This window comes from Lampetra fluviatilis, chromosome 7, assembly GCF_964198595.1.
Source record: "Lampetra fluviatilis chromosome 7, kcLamFluv1.1, whole genome shotgun sequence".
NCBI lineage: Eukaryota > Metazoa > Chordata > Hyperoartia > Petromyzontiformes > Petromyzontidae > Lampetra > Lampetra fluviatilis.
In genome coordinates, this window is record NC_136281.1 from 12,401,661 (window position 1) to 12,419,917 (window position 18,257).

The 18,257-nt window shown below is 42.1% G+C and overlaps 1 protein-coding gene across 6 annotated transcripts in view; it reads left to right on the plus strand.

Annotated features, from left to right (window-relative positions):
* Positions 1–18,257, plus strand: part of LOC144933586 (protein Smaug homolog 1-like) — a 90,448-nt gene that overhangs the window by 18,524 nt on the left and 53,667 nt on the right. For 4 of the 6 annotated variants that reach the window (XM_078858537.1, XM_078858532.1, XM_078858538.1 and 1 more), the window contains exons 1-2: positions 1,800–1,882; positions 4,004–4,980. In XM_078858537.1, the coding sequence (XP_078714663.1) occupies positions 4,674–4,980 (307 nt within the window). In that variant the 5' untranslated portion in view covers positions 1,800–1,882; positions 4,004–4,673. Of the gene's footprint in view, positions 1–1,786; positions 1,883–4,003; positions 4,981–18,257 lie in introns of those variants that run through there. The other 2 variants (XM_078858533.1, XM_078858534.1) reach the window with 2 other exon arrangements.

An 18,257-nucleotide genomic window follows, 5' to 3' on the forward strand; every position in this document is an offset into this window, starting at 1 on the left:
ACGTACTCCTTGAAAGATCTGGACAAAGTCCCATCGGTGAGCTCCTACAGCAGGCAAGGCTAAGTTGGCTGGGTCAAGTAGCCCGCATGCCCAGCCAACGTATGCCTAAACAGGCAAGGCACGGGCTAGAGAAGGGGATTAAGTGATGTGGTACAGGAGGATGTGGAGCTGAGTGGACTTGCCGATAACTGGTACCAGCGGTGTCAAGAGGAGGCTCGTAAAGCAGGCTACTGGGCAGTCAGAGGCAGTCGCCCTACAGCAACAGCGGAGGGCAGAGGAGCGACGCTCACAACAACGAGCGGAGCGCCGGGTGGCTAAAACACAGCAAGTTGCAGCACAGTAGCGGGCACAGGTGGTGCATCGGTCAGTCATCTCAGTCAGTCGACCCATGGCACCTGCTGGGTCTGTCCCGTGACCTCCTGCCAGCGGGCGTTCGACACTTCACGTGGCCTTAACGTGCACATAGTCTGGCACAGGCGCCGTGGAGACGTCACCGCTGTTGTATATAAAAATTAAATGAGGAGTTAGAGGCGCTGCTGCTGAACCTGGAGCATGCCACTAAGAGGTGAGGCCTTACCAGCAACCCCACTAAAACTCAGCACCTGCCTGGATAGTTTGTGCCATCAAACACTCCACCCACAACTCCCAATTGGTGATGGGGCAGTTGTGGAGAGAGTGGAGAGTTTTGCATACCTGGATAGTGTGCTCATAACCGGCTTCGGTTTTATAGCAGAGGTCTCACTCCGAATCAGTCGAGCGGCATTATCTTTTCATCGGCTTCGTAACGCTGTGTCTGTCGCTCCACACGAAGCTTCGGGTCTTTTCGGCCACGGTCATGCCATCTCTTTTTTGTGCTTGCAAAACGTGGACCCCCCTAATTGAATATCTTCGCCTGTTCGAAATATTTAGGTTGGCCTGCCTACGATCCATCCTGGGTTTAACGAGGCTGGATTGTGTCAGCAACTCACGTACTCCTTGAAAGATCTGGACAAAGTCCCATCGGTGAGCTCCTACAGCAGGCAAGGCTAAGTTGGCTGGGTCAAGTAGCCCGCATGCCCAGCCAACGTATGCCTAAACAGGCAAGGCACGGGCTAGAGAAGGGGATTAAGTGATGTGGTACAGGAGGATGTGGAGCTGAGTGGACTTGCCGATAACTGGTACCAGCGGTGTCAAGAGGAGGCTCGTAAAGCAGGCTACTGGGCAGTCAGAGGCAGTCGCCCTACAGCAACAGCGGAGGGCAGAGGAGCGACGCTCACAACAACGAGCGGAGCGCCGGGTGGCTAAAAGACAGCAAGTTGCAGCACAGTAGCGGGCACAGGTGGTGCATCGGTCAGTCATCTCAGTCAGTCGACCCATGGCACCTGCTGGGTCTGTCCCGTGACCTCCTGCCAGCGGGCGTTCGACACTTCACGTGGCCTTAACGTGCACATAGTCTGGCACAGGCGCCGTGGAGACGTCACCGCTGTTGTATATAAAAATTAAATGAAGATTGAGGAAAAATTCTAGATTTGAAGTTTTCGTGACTGCAAGGTTTTTTCGGTAAAGTCATGTGACTTTACCGAAAAAACCTAAGAATATTGAGGAAAAATGTTTAAATGAAGATTGGGAAAATGCGTAATTATCGGAAATTATGCTAATTTATGCAATTATTAGTGGCGAATGGCGGTTGGTGTGCACCTTGTGAGCATGCCGATGGACGTGTCGTGTGGACCTCTGGGGTGCACCTTGTGAAGATGCCGATGGGCGTGTTGTCTGGATTTTTGGGTGCACTTTGGTATCGTGCTCTCTGGGAGGCGGTGCCATTCCCAGTCCCATAACGGGATCGCGCCGCGGCTGCTCCGGCCGTATGCACGGGGCTCCCGCCAACGCAAGGCAAGCGATGGTATTATTATGGTTATTATTACATTTACAATTAATTACGAGTTATTGACGTGGTAATGCTCTGTAGTTTGTGCTGGAGAGAGGGACCCGGTTACCAAATAATCGTCGTGCGGTGGTGCGGTAATCGCAGTGCGACGCGTAACGCATGATTTAAGATGCAATCGAAGGGAATTTATATTAGAATAAATACACAAAATCGAACAGTCGCTGATCAGTTAGGTGCTAGGGAGTTGCTGTGTGTTGCCGAGACGTAGCCGAGTTTGAAAGAGGAAAGTCGTTAGCGTCTAGGGCCGCTGTGCCCCCCAACCAAGTTCAGTGAAATTGTCCGGCGCGGCCTGCTCGAGCCTCGGGGCTCCCCCCCCACCCCCACTGTTTGCCTGGGCGTCCCTACCGGGAGAGCGGCATCGAATCCCGCAGGCGAACCCGCGGAGCGGCGTCCGTTAACTTTAGCGGAGGAGGCTAGTCATAGCGCAAATGCTGCCACTGTGCACGGTTCTTCTCGCCTCGGTTATGCCTCCCGTCCCGCACACGGGAGTTTAAAGCGCCGTTCTTGGTGTGTTTATTATTCAATGGGGTTTTTTTGTGTGGACAAAATGTTGTCATTATAAAATGCACACTCGAGTGTCGTCACGCCATCTGACAGAGTTTTAAACTTTTGAGAGTATGGATTTTTGTTTGGTTGTGACTTCACGAGGGTTCGTAGGCTGGCTTACGTTCATATCCACGTGTTTTCGAGGTAGTGCAAGTGTTTGGCCTTGTTACTTTCTCTAACACGTCGTTTGGTTTTTGAATTATAATGTACACATCGTTTTTGTTACGTATTATAAACTACGGACCATGTAGTAAACCGCTGGGATCTGCGCTCCTTTAATTGGGAGGAACAGCAAAACTAGACGAACGAACTCCTGAAATTGTGGCTAGCAGACTTTGGGCTCCTGAAAATTTTGGCATACGCAAGAAAAAAATAAACTTGCGTTTTCCTAAGCCTTGTTATTTGAATTACGTATGATCCATGTACACAGCCTTTTTTGTCAAATCAACTCCTGAATTTGGGTAAGAGTGGAGAGCATAGATGCCGGAGCTTGGAGTATAGTACAACAATGGATCTTGCTGCCCTCTAGTGAACGCGTCTTTTTCAGTGTGGTTACTATATTGCAGTAGTTTTCTTATTATGATGCATACTATGTTTGTTTATACATTTATTGTTACCTGTTCTAATCACAGTTAAATTGTATGATTTGTTTTATTACAACAGTACAAGTACCGCAATGCACTGCCAACTATAGTGCCACTCTGTACTTTGTTATATATTTAACACAAGGCTGTGTTCTCTTGCCATGCTTATGATAGTCTTATAATTACAGTACTGCAATGTGTTTCGTTTTATAACTGATAATATCGTTTATGCAGTTAACTTGATTACTCCATCGTAATGTTATACTGAATTGGTAGAAATAACGCTATACTGTATACTGTTTTCAGCCTTTTATTTTGTATCCATACATATAATACGTACTTATTTTGCATTGCAGTAGTTTTGCAGTATTATACTTGTATTAAAATACACGAATAAATCTTCTTAGTCATTATCATTCTCTGTAAACTTTTTTTTCTATCTGCATTTCTAACCTTTTTTCTTATCCCGCAAAGACTGCATTTCTTTTACATGGTTAAAATAATAACGTTCATGCTACCCTTATAATTACCCGATTGCACAGGTCATCGATAGAGCAATTGTATTGTCATGCTGTATGAATGCTATTTGAATTTCAGCTTGTCCAGTAAAATATACAAATAAACTACCAAAGGTCATATTGCTCCAGTCACAACACACGTTCACACTCAGTGCAGTACTGCGATTAGTAAAAGTGATATGTGTTGAGACATGCTACCACAATAAATAAACAAAATTAATGATTGCCTGCACAAAATCCTGTCATTTTCTAATACTTTAACGGGCCACTGTATATTGCAATCAAACAATAACATTTGGGTACAGACAAAATAATGAGTACTGTACAAAGCTCAAATTCTTGGTCTGAATTTCCACCTCTTGTGAGATGAGATGAGGACTAAAAATACAACACTGAGCTCTACGTTTGTGTGGTTTTGTTACACACAGAGCCCCGGAGGCATGGGTGTGCAGGAGGTCAACGGAGACGAGGATTTGGGGCAGTGAAGTTAGCCAATATAGAGCACAAGCATTGCAAGGCAAGACCTGACTCCTGCAAACACAGCTGAGTGCAGAGCGCACAGAACCGCAAGGCAAGACCTGACTCCAAAAGTCGCAAAAAAATACGTCAGGAGGAAATAGAATTACGAGATCACGATTCACTTGATATATTCCCATTCTGTTGAAATTGGTAAGGTTTTGAGGTGCATAATTCAGATAAGCGAGCTTGATTACTAAGAAGTGTTAAACAAAATAGTACTGCTGTCACCACGAGTCAACAGTGAAGATATTCTTGGCGTGATCGTGGTGACGCTGCTTCGTGCGATGCCTTTAATAGTCGTGATCCGTAAATGTCCGGGGGAGGTGGAAAACCTTGCTTGGCTGCTGAAGCAAACACCATAAGTGGTTTAGTGAACGTCAGGTGACAACGTGTCCTCGGGTCGTTTTTAGCTTCAGGGCCTCGATCCTCCACGGCCATTTAATGAATGACGCCAACTGTCGGCTATTGCTCCATCGTGACGTTACCTGCTTTGACGGCTAAATCGAGTGAAATTCACCTGGCGGAGAGCCCTATGTCCACTTGCAGCTGCCGTGTGGCCAACTTTGTGTGCATCCCCTCATGAAGAGGAGATCAGCCAATGACGCCACGGTGAGGTGCACGCCCGCCCAGGTCGATCTTGCCACCAGCGCCGGGGAGCGGCGGGGGGCCATGCTGGCAGGCGGCAGCGGCACTATGTTTCGCGACCAGGTGGGCGTCCTCTCGGGATGGTTCAAGGGCTGGAACGAGTGCGAGCAGACGGTGGCCCTGCTAGCACTTCTCAAGCGCGTGAGCCGCACCCAGGCACGCTTCCTGCAGCTCTGCCTGGATCATTCGCTGTCGGAGAGTGCTGAGCTACGTGTCCTGGAGCGCGAGGCCAACGACCCAGGTGAGAATCTCACCCACTGTCCCTGCCTGGGTAAATTCAGTGACTCCCAATTGTGAATATAAAGTGTTTGGCTGGGGGGCTTATGGGATGCATAATGTTTGTGTAAAAGCACACACCCAGCACTGTTCGATCATTGGTTTGAATATAGGTCATCTGTAATTTAATCTCAGTGGTCAAGTCTAACCTGGCTGGGTGGCATTGTTTGTTAGTTGGCTCATAATTGAAGTTAGGTAGTTGAAAACCCCATTGGTAGTTGAACATCTTTATTCCAAAGTCAATAAAATCGGTTACGATTTGGGAAAATTAAACTGTGGCTTTTCTATATAGGGTTACTGGCCCCTGCATTGGAAATGTGCAGTTTTCATCATTGACTCGGGGTAGCCATTGGAGATTAGCGCCACCCATCACACATTTCAGGTGTGAGAATTGTTCATTTTTCTACAAGTGTATGGAATGTTCTCGGCTTGGTCACCAATGCCTACACAAACAATACTATTTATGTTTGTTTTTATTGCTTTTGGTATATATTTCAGTTGTGAGTGATTTGCTTTTTTAACAACACTATTTAAGGATATGTAAGGGTATGCTATCCAGTATGGAAATATCATGTATTGAAGTTCCTTCACAAACATGACGTGTGTTCTCCAGAGAGGGATGCATTTCTCTGCAAGACTTCAAATTAAACATTTTTATTCAATGGTATAATGCCAAGAGTACATTTGGAATATATTTTAGATGTTTTTTTAAAATAATATATATTCATAAAATGGAGGATATCAAAATAACTCGCTGTCCTGGGAGTTGTGAAGGGTTTTATAGAAGTAACACTATCTGTCAACACAATAAACTGGTGCCAATAAGCTGTAAACGTATTACTGTGTTCTACATTAACATAGAGTAAATTATCTTTGAAAAATGATACTGCTTAGGAAAGTTGCTTTTGTAATTCGGTGGTGGACAATGACTTTCTACGAAATGTTGTTGTCTAATCGAAACTCACATTCAAACTTAGTGCACATGGAGGATGGTCACCCACATGACATGACAGTACACTTTACTGCTTTACTTCCTTATTTCCCACAGAACCTGAAAACAATCTACCTTGGTGCTGCTGTGATTAAAGTGCTGCACTGACAGTTGGAAGGCCTCGAGTTTAAATCCCCTATTGCTGGCTGACTCGGGCAATCTTCCTTCTGGGGTAAATAAAAAAACGACTGATTATCGAGTGTAGAGTTTAGCCTCAAACATGAATTTGGAACTTTTCAGTAAAGTCACGTCGGTATAAAAATAAAATAAATCACGACGTTTCGGGCGCAACACAAGCGTCCGTCATCATCACCTGATGACGGACGCTTGTGTTGGGCTCGAAACGTCGTGATTTAATTTAATTATTTTTTTATGCCTATGTGACTTTACCGAAAGAACCAAAGAGTATAGATTCCTGCAGTCGCGAAAGCTTCAAATCAAGAATGAATTTGGAACTTCCACCACTGATGCAACAACATCACTTCATGTGTTGGCTTTCTTGATATCTGACAATTAGGTGGTTGTCTATGAGACTCCGATAAATGTAATTAAAAATGTCTCCATTTGGGCTCTAACATGTCCGTGCTGGTTTTGAAGTTTAGTCGACTTTTTTTCTCATCCATCACTCCAATACCAAAATTACCAATCATCTAACAAGATGGTGTTGAATAGTCCTTGTCAAGATATTTCTTGGCATGCCAAGGAGGGAGATGCCACATTCTTAGAAAGAGAGAACACCAGGATATATATTCAAGCATGCAGAACATGTTCAGTGGTGGGCCAACCCGTTAATTATGTCATATAGGGTAGCCTGCAAAAAATTGCCACAATTCACTTGGGACGTAATCCTTGCCCAGTGCTTTACTTGATCGCAGGTTCCAGTTTGCTTTTTGCACACCCTCGGCAGATTGCTCAACAGAGAGCTGCGTATGGGAGGTGGCTACTTTTTCCAACCTTTGAGGTTTTGCAATGTTTGTAGGTCAGGCCTCCCTTGCCCAATAATGTTGTTTTGAGTTGATGAAAGGTTCTCCCTCCCCCAAGACCTCGCAGAAATGCTCAGCAAATCTGCAGACCTGATCTTGTGTCTCAGATATTGGGTCACCATTCTTTCCCTTACGGTTTGTGATTGGTGCGGTGCTACAAATTGTGGCTACCAAGGCAGTTTACACCTCAACAACTCAAGACCACCGTTCATCATTGTAGTGCAGAACGGCTTTCCAAACCTCCCAGGCAAAGCCTGCAGTAAGCTTCCTCATTCTTGGCCATGGGATGCTGGTAAAAGTAACAATGAATGGCCTTACCATTCTGTCATAGCCAGCTGGAATATCTTCTTTATCTGCCGGGGGGAGGTTTCGACTGTGTAAGCAACACAGCCATCGCAGCTGCATAAGCCATATTCCTTAATCACACTCATGCCCCTCAGCATCAGGAAGAGGTGTGTGGGGGGGAAGATGCCAACCCCTCTTTCTGAGAAGTTAACGGTGGTGGTCCAATGAAGAGATTGCTCCCCGACATGAATATATAATTTACACAAACTCTGCCCCACACTTGTTTTAGTGGCAGAAAGAGTCTTTGACTTTTGACTTAAGCACTATAAAGGCAAGAATCCCATAGCTGACTTTGGAAGGACCCTTGTAACTTCCAGTGAGTTGTAAATGTGGACTTTGCAAGCAGGAATTGAGCCTGAGCCCTTGCATGGAATTGCGGTCAGTATTGTGTCCTGTGCCAGCTTGGCACAATTGTTGACCGATTTTAAGAAACGTAATATGTCAATGTTGATGGAAACAATTATATGCAGGTTTAAGTAGTTTCTCATTATTTCCTCATTCCATTATATATAAAATGTTGGAGATGGCTAGGTTTTTAAGCACAACATTTTAGCAAAGCTGCTCGTGAATATATAAAGTATTGACACAAGACTTTGATATACAACCGCTGACCTGCACAGCTCAAGAAAGTAGTTTGCCATCGACCGCTATGTGCATTAATCAATGTTCGTGCAATATTTTTTAATTCTCATGTGTCACTTTGTGTTATGATTTCTATTTGCTTCATTGCTGTACTTTATTTGTTTTGCTTTTTGTCATTTTGGTTACCCAGGCCACTTGCAAATGGGACTTGAGTTCTCACCTGGTTAAACAAAATAAACTTGAAGTTGAGTCATTGAAGAGTAAGCAAATAATGGTATACATTTACATTTAAGAACATAAATTTGGGTGAGTACTGATGGGAGCATTGTGTTGCTATTCCAAGTTGAGCATTGCATTGGCAATTTGTACAAACATCCCTCTATGGAACTGGTACATTCCTGAAAAGTTGTCCGTAAAGCGAAATTCCGTTTATCGAACCCTATTTTCCCATTGATATCCATTATTTAATTAGAGATGCATTCCTCCGTAACAAACTTCGGCCCAAAGACCTAACAAAATGACAATTAAGAATGCAGGAAACATTTTTATAAGCACGTTTATATTAATAATGGTATTATAAAATCTTCATAATAATATTCAAAATAACTTGTGAAATAAAAATACTGGACCGTACTCTTTATGCACTTTTGCTATCACTTGCACTTAATGGCCTCTTTCCAGACGTGTTGACTTTTACTGACAAACGTTTAAAAGGGGGACAAACCCTGCACAGTACAGCACGAGGCGTGATTGACACAAAGTCGAGCTTGGACGACGGCACGAAGAGCGCCAGAAACCAATACAGTGTGAACAGTGCACCTCACAAACGACCTGGAGCCGCTTGAAATGCCCGCTAGGATGAATGACAGACTGTGGATTTTTTTGTTTCCCTGCCCCCCCCAAAAAAAATTGAGTTTAGAGATTAAAAATTCCATAAATGCGAATTAAACGTAGATCAAAATTGTTCCCGAATTTATACGTTACGGTATGGCGAAATTCCGAATATTGAGTTGCTGTGTAACGAGGGATGACTATCTGAATTTGTGCCGAATCTCTCAAACGTTCGCCTCAACCTCAGATTTGCACATTATCCAGTATGTGAACATCAACACTAGGTGTTGTGCTGATTACACTACTTTATAATTTGCTGTGCCAGTCCGAATAGGTGCTCTAAAGCACTTGCCCTCAAGGTCAGTCAGGCTAAGTATGTGTCATGCTCATGCCATGGTGATTAGCACGCTTCTGTAAATTCCCAGTCACCCATATTAATTTCTAGACCATGCCCTACAGTGGCACTTTATATCTAATGCTGACTTGAGCCTTTCCTATATAAACTCAGCCTAAAATTATGTCAGCATCAGAACTGGAGATTCCGTGTGGCCAGGCACGTGGTTTGACTTGCAACCCCTTCATGTGGTATTCCTACATTAAGAGATGGTCGTGAACTGTTTTTACACTCAGAGCAGGGTATTTATGTAGTATGCATTTTATGTGTGATATCGGTTACACAGCTGGAATGCAGGTAGACAGCATGGTCCTAATTCTAGATTTTAAGCGTTCGTGACTGCAAGGAATCATACTCTTTGGTTTTTTCGGTAAAGTCACGTAGGTAAAAAATAAAATAAATGAAAACAACTAAATTAAATCACGACGTTTCGGGCGCAACTACGTTGTCCCCACCTGAAAAAGGACGCTTGTGTTGCGTCCGAAACGTCGTGATTTAATTTAGCATGGTCCTACCTTACATGTTTGTGTCTATGTAGCCTTATGCGCAGAATGCTCACCAGTCAATTTACCGAACTCTTGTTTTCTCTTATTGCCTGATAATTTCTGCATTTGCAAAAACTGGCCATATGCTTTCAAGTAGAAGAGCAACACTGCTATAATTATGAATCTGGCTGGCTTGACACTGCTAAAATTTGGGAGTCTTCCTTGCCGCCGTTGAAACAACAAAGATTCAATGTGGCATATTTGACAACTATGTTCATGTAAAGCAATGTGTTATGTAATCAGCGCATGCAAATCACGCATCATGATGAAAGCATGATGTCATTATGTTGTGCTCTGCCCCTTGGGCACAAGCTACCTGCACACACACATGAATACGTTGAGGACAGCATTCTCTCTTAACGGCATTGTCTTGTGCCACCATCCTCCTGTTTCCTCAATCCTCCCCATTCCGTAATCACTTTCTTCTCATCTGCAGTATGAGGAAATGGAATAGTGTATTCCATGTTAATTCGTTTTAATCCGATGTTTCATTGTCCCAATTTATTTCACATACATCTAAATGGGTGTGTTACAATGGTGTCATGTAAGAAAACTACAAAACCTGTCAACTTAAAAATGTCCGTTTTAAGAAAAAGATTGCTTAATTTAATTCAAGACCACGGTGGACACTTTAATATGTGGAGCCTATTTATTTACGGTGCAATATATAGGTATATATAAACACACCCTAAGTTTGCCAGCTGTTTCATTATTTGCTTTTAAAAAGTAGGTCCGTAAAATTGAGAAATTAAGCCTCACTCAATCATTGACTTGTGACGTCATATTCCGAGTGCTTGGAAGGCCACACTGATGCATGCATTCATGAAAGCCCCTGTGTAGATATCTCAAAAGCAATTTTGCAGTTTAATTTTTGACTCACGTGGAATGATGTGCTTGCCTTTATCGTGTTGTCCATTCAGCATGTCACTCCTTTTTAAACTGTACAAAATGCATTATGGGTCCAGCTAGCCAATAGGTTAGCGGACAACATTTTTGTTTTTTTATGTTGAAAAACAGTAAATTGTCAATCATTTGCTGTGGGAAGATCATAGCTTCAAAAACTAGTCACAAGCCATCGTCATCACATCGCTGGGGTTATTAAAATGAGTAGCAATGTGTGGAGCGTCAACAGTGGAAAGAGTGAGCTCTTTTACAGAAATGTGGAATTTTAACCATTGGTAGACACTTAATGTTGTGCAGCAAAGTTGTTCCTCCATATTGTATTGCCATGTGCTTGTTGGGACTTTGTTGCTGAATGTACAGTCACAGTTTTTTCTCCATGACCACTGACCCAACATTGCGTGAGTTGTATGCCTCCAGAATTCACTGTGGCCTTGGCCGTGCAGTCCACCCAATTTGCATGGGTTCGGGTGAGAGTGCACGCCCAGTGTTTTCGTAACACACATCTCACTCGCTTGCACAGAGGCTGCTGTTCTACCCTAATGAAGAATCAATAGACTTTTTCCTGGCCAGCTGTCCCCCTGGCTTAGGCTGAATCAATGACCCTCTCATACTGGGTGTTAATGGTACCCTTGTATGCACATGTACATGCTGGTAAATGAAGGAATTTATCCTTTAAAGTTACATTAAATATTACTTCAGGCGCTGGTATTGCGATCAACAGTAAACAAAAATCTACCTTTCATCCTGGGGTGTAAATAGCTGACTTTTAATAGCAATATATTTTCTTTACATTTATTTAAGGTAGATTTGAAGTTTTTGTGACTGCAGGGATCCATATGCTTAGTTTTTTTCGGTAAAGTCACGTAGGTATAAAATAAATTAAATCACGACGTTTCGATGGCAACACGAGCAATCATCATCAGGTGGGAAAACCACAGCAAAAAAAAATCATTGATCTGGTTTTCCCACCTGATGATTTATAATAGCATGGTCTAGCTCCAGACACATTGGTAAGTCTCTAGTACAAGTTGCAAATGGAGACATTTGTGGTTTCCAAGTGGCGTATCAATCACTTTGCTTGCTCCACTGTGTTGCATAGCATCTAGAAGAGGATCCATATCATAGCACAGGTAGGACACAGGTATGATGGATTCTGGTTTTTGTGCCCAGTTGCAACTAAAATGCGATTAATTTAAATGCTGGTCAGTGTTAACTCGGCCTATAATTATTTTGTTTTTAATAATGAGTGCCAGTCAGTGGGAAACCAAAAAGCAGTTGTCCTATGGAAACACTGATTTTCACAGGTTAAGGACTATTGCTAGAGATATGCACTAAACCATACTCCTTCATCAGTGAGATGCATTCAGTGAGGCACATATTTAAGATACATTTATTTAATGAGATTCAAAGCTTTCGTGACTGCAGTAATTCCTCTTTGTTTTTTTCGGTAAAGTCACGTAGAAAATATAAATAATTATTATTGGATTTTATATTCTACGTGACTACCGAAAGGACCAAAGAGTAATTTATTTCATTGTTTAACATTATTAAGAGTAGCATCATTTAGTTCCAAGCACTGTACATATAAAGGTATTGTTTTCAGGATATGACGTGTTTATTGTGGTTTGTTAACAATACATTATCAGGACTGAAACAGGCTGACAATTGTACTATTCATGGTGGAGAAAGTTATAATTTGTAAAATACTGTGATTTTGTTCAAAGCTATATGTTATAAATAATGTACTCTTTCCCATTTCGTGAAATTATGTTTATAACGTAAGGTGTGTTCATGGTACAGTAATGCTCCGATTTACATCTCCACTTTAACATGATTTTGCACATACGTCGTCACTGAATACCAGGACCTGATTTGCGTCGCCTAAACCCACACATCGCTGACAGCATCATCCTTCCCTTTTCGTATCCATCGCCTCTCAGCCTTCGCCTTCACCTACCCTGCAGATTTGCTTTGATGCGCATCGTTTCAATATTTGTTGTCGCGGATTTCAGGAACGTGTCCTCGACGTAAATCGGGGTATGACTGTACAACATGCATCGGCCGTCCTGAACAAAGACTGGCCTCCATCAAGGGAATGTGGAATTACAATCGCTTGTGCAGAGCTACTGCTCCATTACTTAGCCAGAAAACACGTTTGTTTTTTCTTCATAAATACAAACATCTCATCCAGCAGTGTGTTTATTATGGATGATGATGACCTATAAACCTCTTGAGTTGATTTGGAATGTTAAAAAACTAGGCTCAACTCATCAGTGCCTCTATACTTTTCAATACCAACACATTGTAGTGCAGTTATGGTGCTGTGACATAGCCCTGAGCAGACTCCAAACTGCATAATAAATGTGATTTCAGAGCACAGAACCACAGAGTCCATACTGTGGTCTCATATTATAATTATTATCTGCAGTGCCCTGTCTACATATTGAAGCCAAAGATTTGAAATTCTTGTTTGAATTAGCAGACTGTCATCCTTGTGTTGCCCATCTTTGTTGTGGTTTTTGGTTGCCACTATTGTAATGGGTCAGGCTGACCTCTGGTGCAAAGTGGCTTTAAAACATTTTTGGATCGGCAGCACATTGGCTCACTTACTTTTCAGTCTCCATTCACATCCCAAATGCAAGTGAGGTTGACCTGTCGTGTTGCAATTCCATTGTTTTGTTGCACAGGTGGGGGTAGCTGTCATTAGATGTTCCGTTTCGAAAATTATCATCATAACAGGTAAAGTGGTAAGATTATTTTTATTGCCAAGCGGACGTTAGTAATTGTGTTGTTTTAAAAAAGATTTGCACAACACAAATTGCAAACACTTGCCGAACATGTCTGTGAAACACATTTTTTGGGAGTGGACTATCAATTGGTTACATATTTCAGAGAGCTTTTCATGTCATACTTGCACACTGCTTTAGTCCAGTGTTATTAAATCACGTGAGGACAAAGTTAGACTTTTGGAAAATCTGGAATCCTGTGATTCCTTCAATTAAAAGTACATCCTTGCTCAAAACAGTTGAGGACAATGTTCTTCTCCGTTGGTAGTTATGAGCCAATGCAGGAGTTTCCATTTTTATTTCATCAGGGACCAGTCCATATAGCATATTAGTGATCGTAGAAGTATGCTGGGCTGAGTTAACCTCCAACCAGGATTAAAATCGCAGTATTATTATTACAATTCAAAAACCATCGCCACAATACCACCAGACCACCATTGGAACCTGCTTTGCCAGTAGCAAAATATGATAAATTGTTTTTTTACCCTTTTATCTGGCAACAAAACTGACACTTTTTTTTTACAAGGAATCATGTTTGCATTGACCACAATACCTGCGGTCGGAATGCAAAAAATAACACAACTCTGATAATGTATGCACTAAATTTTGATTTAAAGCTTTCGTGACTGCAGGGATTCATCTTCTTGGTTCTTTCGGTAAAGTCACGTAGAAGGGAAGTAATAAAATAATAAAAATAAAACAATAAAATTATTCTCACGACGTTTCGGCCACAACGCAAGCAGCCGTCCTCAGGTGAAAATTGATTGGTCCACACCCGAGACAACTTTTCTTAGAGCCTAGTCTCACATGGTGTTGGACCAGATGACGTCCAATACCAACAGGCCAGATTTATTCAGGTTAGGATATACTACTTATTTCACAGTTATCGGTAGTCTTGTTATTAGGTACGTTTCACCACAATACCAGCTCCTCGTATGGATGATGTCACATGCCGTTTGGCAGTCCTCCACAGAAATTGCAGCACAGCAATATGAATATAACCTATGCCTCATTGCAAACTGGTATGCTGACCAAGCTTTTGTAGCCTGCCCGACAATGGATATTGGTTTTCTTTTTTTCCCCCACAAAAACATCCCCATATCCAATCGATATTTGTGTGAATAGGTTCCCCTCCATTGACAGAAGATTTTATTCAGAAACAGAGGAATGCAAAAGTCGAAATAGTCTGCAGTCAGATGAAGTCACTTTAGAATTTATGCTACAAGTGTATTTGTTGATTTCGATGCTATGTGAAATAAATACCGCACTAAAATGGGATCATGTAGCCTCCACAAATATAATTATAAATAGGAAGATTGAAGAGCGGGGAAGTGTTTCAATAAAGCAGGTGATGCATGTTTAGTTTTGAACTGTTTGCATGACTATTCATAGAACATTAATAGAGAAAATAAATAATGTTGGATTATTATAAGTGTTTAAGCAATGTGTGTCTCATGAAGTTGAGACTATTCATCAGACTGCTTGCTTTATTTCACCAGAAATGACTGGGTGACTGCATGAGTGACCTCTTTACCGAGAGTAAACTTAATGAGGTTAAATATGCATGTACAAGTACCAGGACCCCACTGATCCTGAGTTTGAATCTTAAACCCAAATGCCACCAAAAGTTAAGTATTGTTCTTATTTGTAATAAAGCTGATGGGTTTCAGCTTGGCAATGAATGACTGCTCAAAAAATAATGTAAATGGTTTTATTTTCTCAGCCCAGCTGAACTTTGAGGCGTTCACTTGGTATGGGCGGTATATGTACCTTGGCTAAATGTGGCCAGGTGGAACTGTGATTAGAGCACTTAACTCATTCACAATCTTAAGTTTGTGAGTTCAAATCCCAGCCGGACGCTGATGCAGCCGTAGTTCTCTCTGCAGATAGATTGATTGCTGTCATGGGGGAATGTGGGATTTTCACCGCTGACTCTTGAATATGCAATGAAGATCCACACTGCCCAATGGTTGGGTACAGTGCGGTAAACTGATAGTACAGTAGATGGCATGCTATAGTCGATGGCTATAGTAGATCATAGACAAATGGTGAACCACTCACTGCGCATCATGAAGACGAATCATGCTGTGCTTATCACCAATAATTTACATCCATTTGTCTCACCACTGCTGGATGAAGGCCTCCTCATACCTTACCAGTCATGGTGGTTCTTTCCCCATACTTCAGCATACTGGTGGTCCGTGTGGGTTGGTGAAGGAGGGGGCCGATGACCAGCTTAGATATCACTCGCAACTGATGTCAGTCAATGGCCAATAATTGAACTTTGTTTGTCGGGCCCAAAGCACAGTGCATATTGAAGAGACCACAGAAGCAGTTATCTGGCCTCTGTCTTCATAAGTGGCCTGTGGGGAGTTACCAGAATGCATATTGCTTCACCTTATGCCTTGAGAGAACTTTATGCGTAATACTTATGCCAGCAGGGCATCTTATTGAGGACGTTCATTTCAGTGTCTCCTTCCTCAAACGCTGATCTTTGTTGGTGCCTCTTAGCCAGGAGTGTACATTCTACTTTTCTATTGCAGAGGGCAGCTTCATTTTGTCACAAGCATTGTTGATTTCCAGAGATATAACGGGTTGAGTTGACATCCTACGACGATTTAAACTCGCAACCTTATGGTTGTGAATTGAGTGCTCTAACCGCAGCACCCCACCCAGCTGTAAGACCAGCGTGTAAAGCCGACGCACATGTCCACACACACGCAAAACCCCGTGTACACTTGGATCCTAGAGGTCCATTTCCTCCAGAAGGCATGATCAGAGCTTTTCTGCGTCTCCCTCGCCGAAAATTGGAAACGTCTTCGCCTTTAAAAAATAATCCTCGGGATCGTCAGAGGAGGAACATTCTTTTCGGCTTAAGTCATGGCCTGCCAGTAACCAATGGGAGAATTGGTGTGCTGAGAAGGAAGAGCGGGGCACGTGTGTGGTGGCCAATATAAATAAGCGCTTCCCATATGCGTGGCGCCTTCTGTGGCAAGCTGTGCCTAGAATAGGAGAACGTGTTTGTGACTGTATAGCAGTGGCAATGAAGTTAACATGGTGTTTAACATTTTAAACTATACACTTTTTTCAAATTCATGACTAAATCAAATAACTCTAAAATGTATCATGTTGTTAATGTTGTGAATTGGAAGTTAAATGTTTTTTTTTAGCTGGCCGGTTGGTTCAGGGGTTTTTAACCCTCATGCTTCCATCAAGAGCATTTAGCCCATCACCACCGAGGCGATGAGTTTGAAACCAAGTTTCGGATTTGTTTTAAGGTATAGTAAGTTGGATGTCTCAGCCAAGTCGCCAATGACTACGCAAAAAATAAATTTGAATTCCAGCTGTATAGACTATTTGAGTTTATTTCCATGTAATGAACACTTTACAGGGAATGTGCGTGCAACACCTGGTATTGAATAAGAGACCCATGCAATTTACTCTCATGTCCTGTAGTTCTGTATTGTATTTTTTTGGCAGCTGTTCTTCGACGCAAGATTATTCACTGCAAGAGCTCCAAATCGAAATGTATTCTGACGGTACATTTTAGGCACGTTTGTAATTTTCAAATATTATAATTCAGGAAATTGGTTTTGTTGGATGACCTTTTCTTAAGAATTTTGCCATGTGATTTTGTGGGGTCCAGTTGCTTAAATGGATAGTAATGTTGGATCCAGGTGCTTTATGTAATTGAATGCAGGTAGGAATGCCTGCCTGCAGTTCAGATGACCAGTTATATTTTTCCTGTAATTATACCACACTAAATCACTGAAACATAAACGTAAGGATATGTTCATTTGAGAATTAAAAGTAAGTTCTGGGACCGCAAATGAAGGGAAATTAAAGAAACAGTTTAAACCGCCGAATGATAAAAAATGTAATGCAACTGCAGTGGATATTCATTGTCATTGCTGCAACAGTAAAAAGTGATATGGATATTTAAATAAACTCTAACAATGCCCTGTTAAATAATATGCTCTATCTGTAGTGCAGTGGTCGCTCAGTTATTAATGCACTGCACTAGGAACCTGGCAACCTTAATTTGATTCCCAGCCATTGCTAACACCAAGTGGCATCGAATATCTGAACCAATCCTGGATTGTCCCTAAAACTAACTCTCCTTGACCAGCTGAATAAGTATGGTCAAACAAGCCCTATGACCCACGTTGCATGAATAGACCTTCATCTATCAGCGTGCTAACCAAGCCTTTGAAAATATAATTCTAACCACCAAAAACTTTGGTCATGATTCACATTTTGTTGGTAATTATAATAACTTTTATAAAGAATAGGATTACATTAAATTAAGGATTCCATGTTGCTTTTTTTTCACACCATTCCTTTTTAATTTGACGGTACCACTTTATTTTGTTTCAGCGTGTACTTTTTTTATTGACGGTAGGTATTTGCAATCGGTGTAATAGCATACAAGTAATTTGTTCCATTGGCCTATTGTTGCATGAACACTCACTTTAGCGGGTCGTTGATAAAATATTATTGCTTTGGAAAAAAATAATCATTGTTCTAAGTATTCATCAAGCCAAGAACTGACATAGTAACTCGGGAGAAAAGCAACAAACAATTCATTGGAATTTTTAATATTCAAAGAGCATTCTGAAACGAGCATCTGGCAGGGCTGATTTCTGTGCTCGTACGGTTTTTCTGAACCAGTGGTGGAAATTCCCCATTGATCGGTGGGGTCCAGTCTTTCCAGAGGGCAACTTAGTGGCACCGTGGTTTTAGAGCACTTGACTCGATTGGGAGGTTTCAAGTTGAAATCCCACTTGGGAGTCAATTCATCCCATCATTCGTCTGGGGTTGATAAAATTAGTACCCCTTTGTAGAGCGTCAATAACACCCATCCTGCTCATCTGAGCAAGGA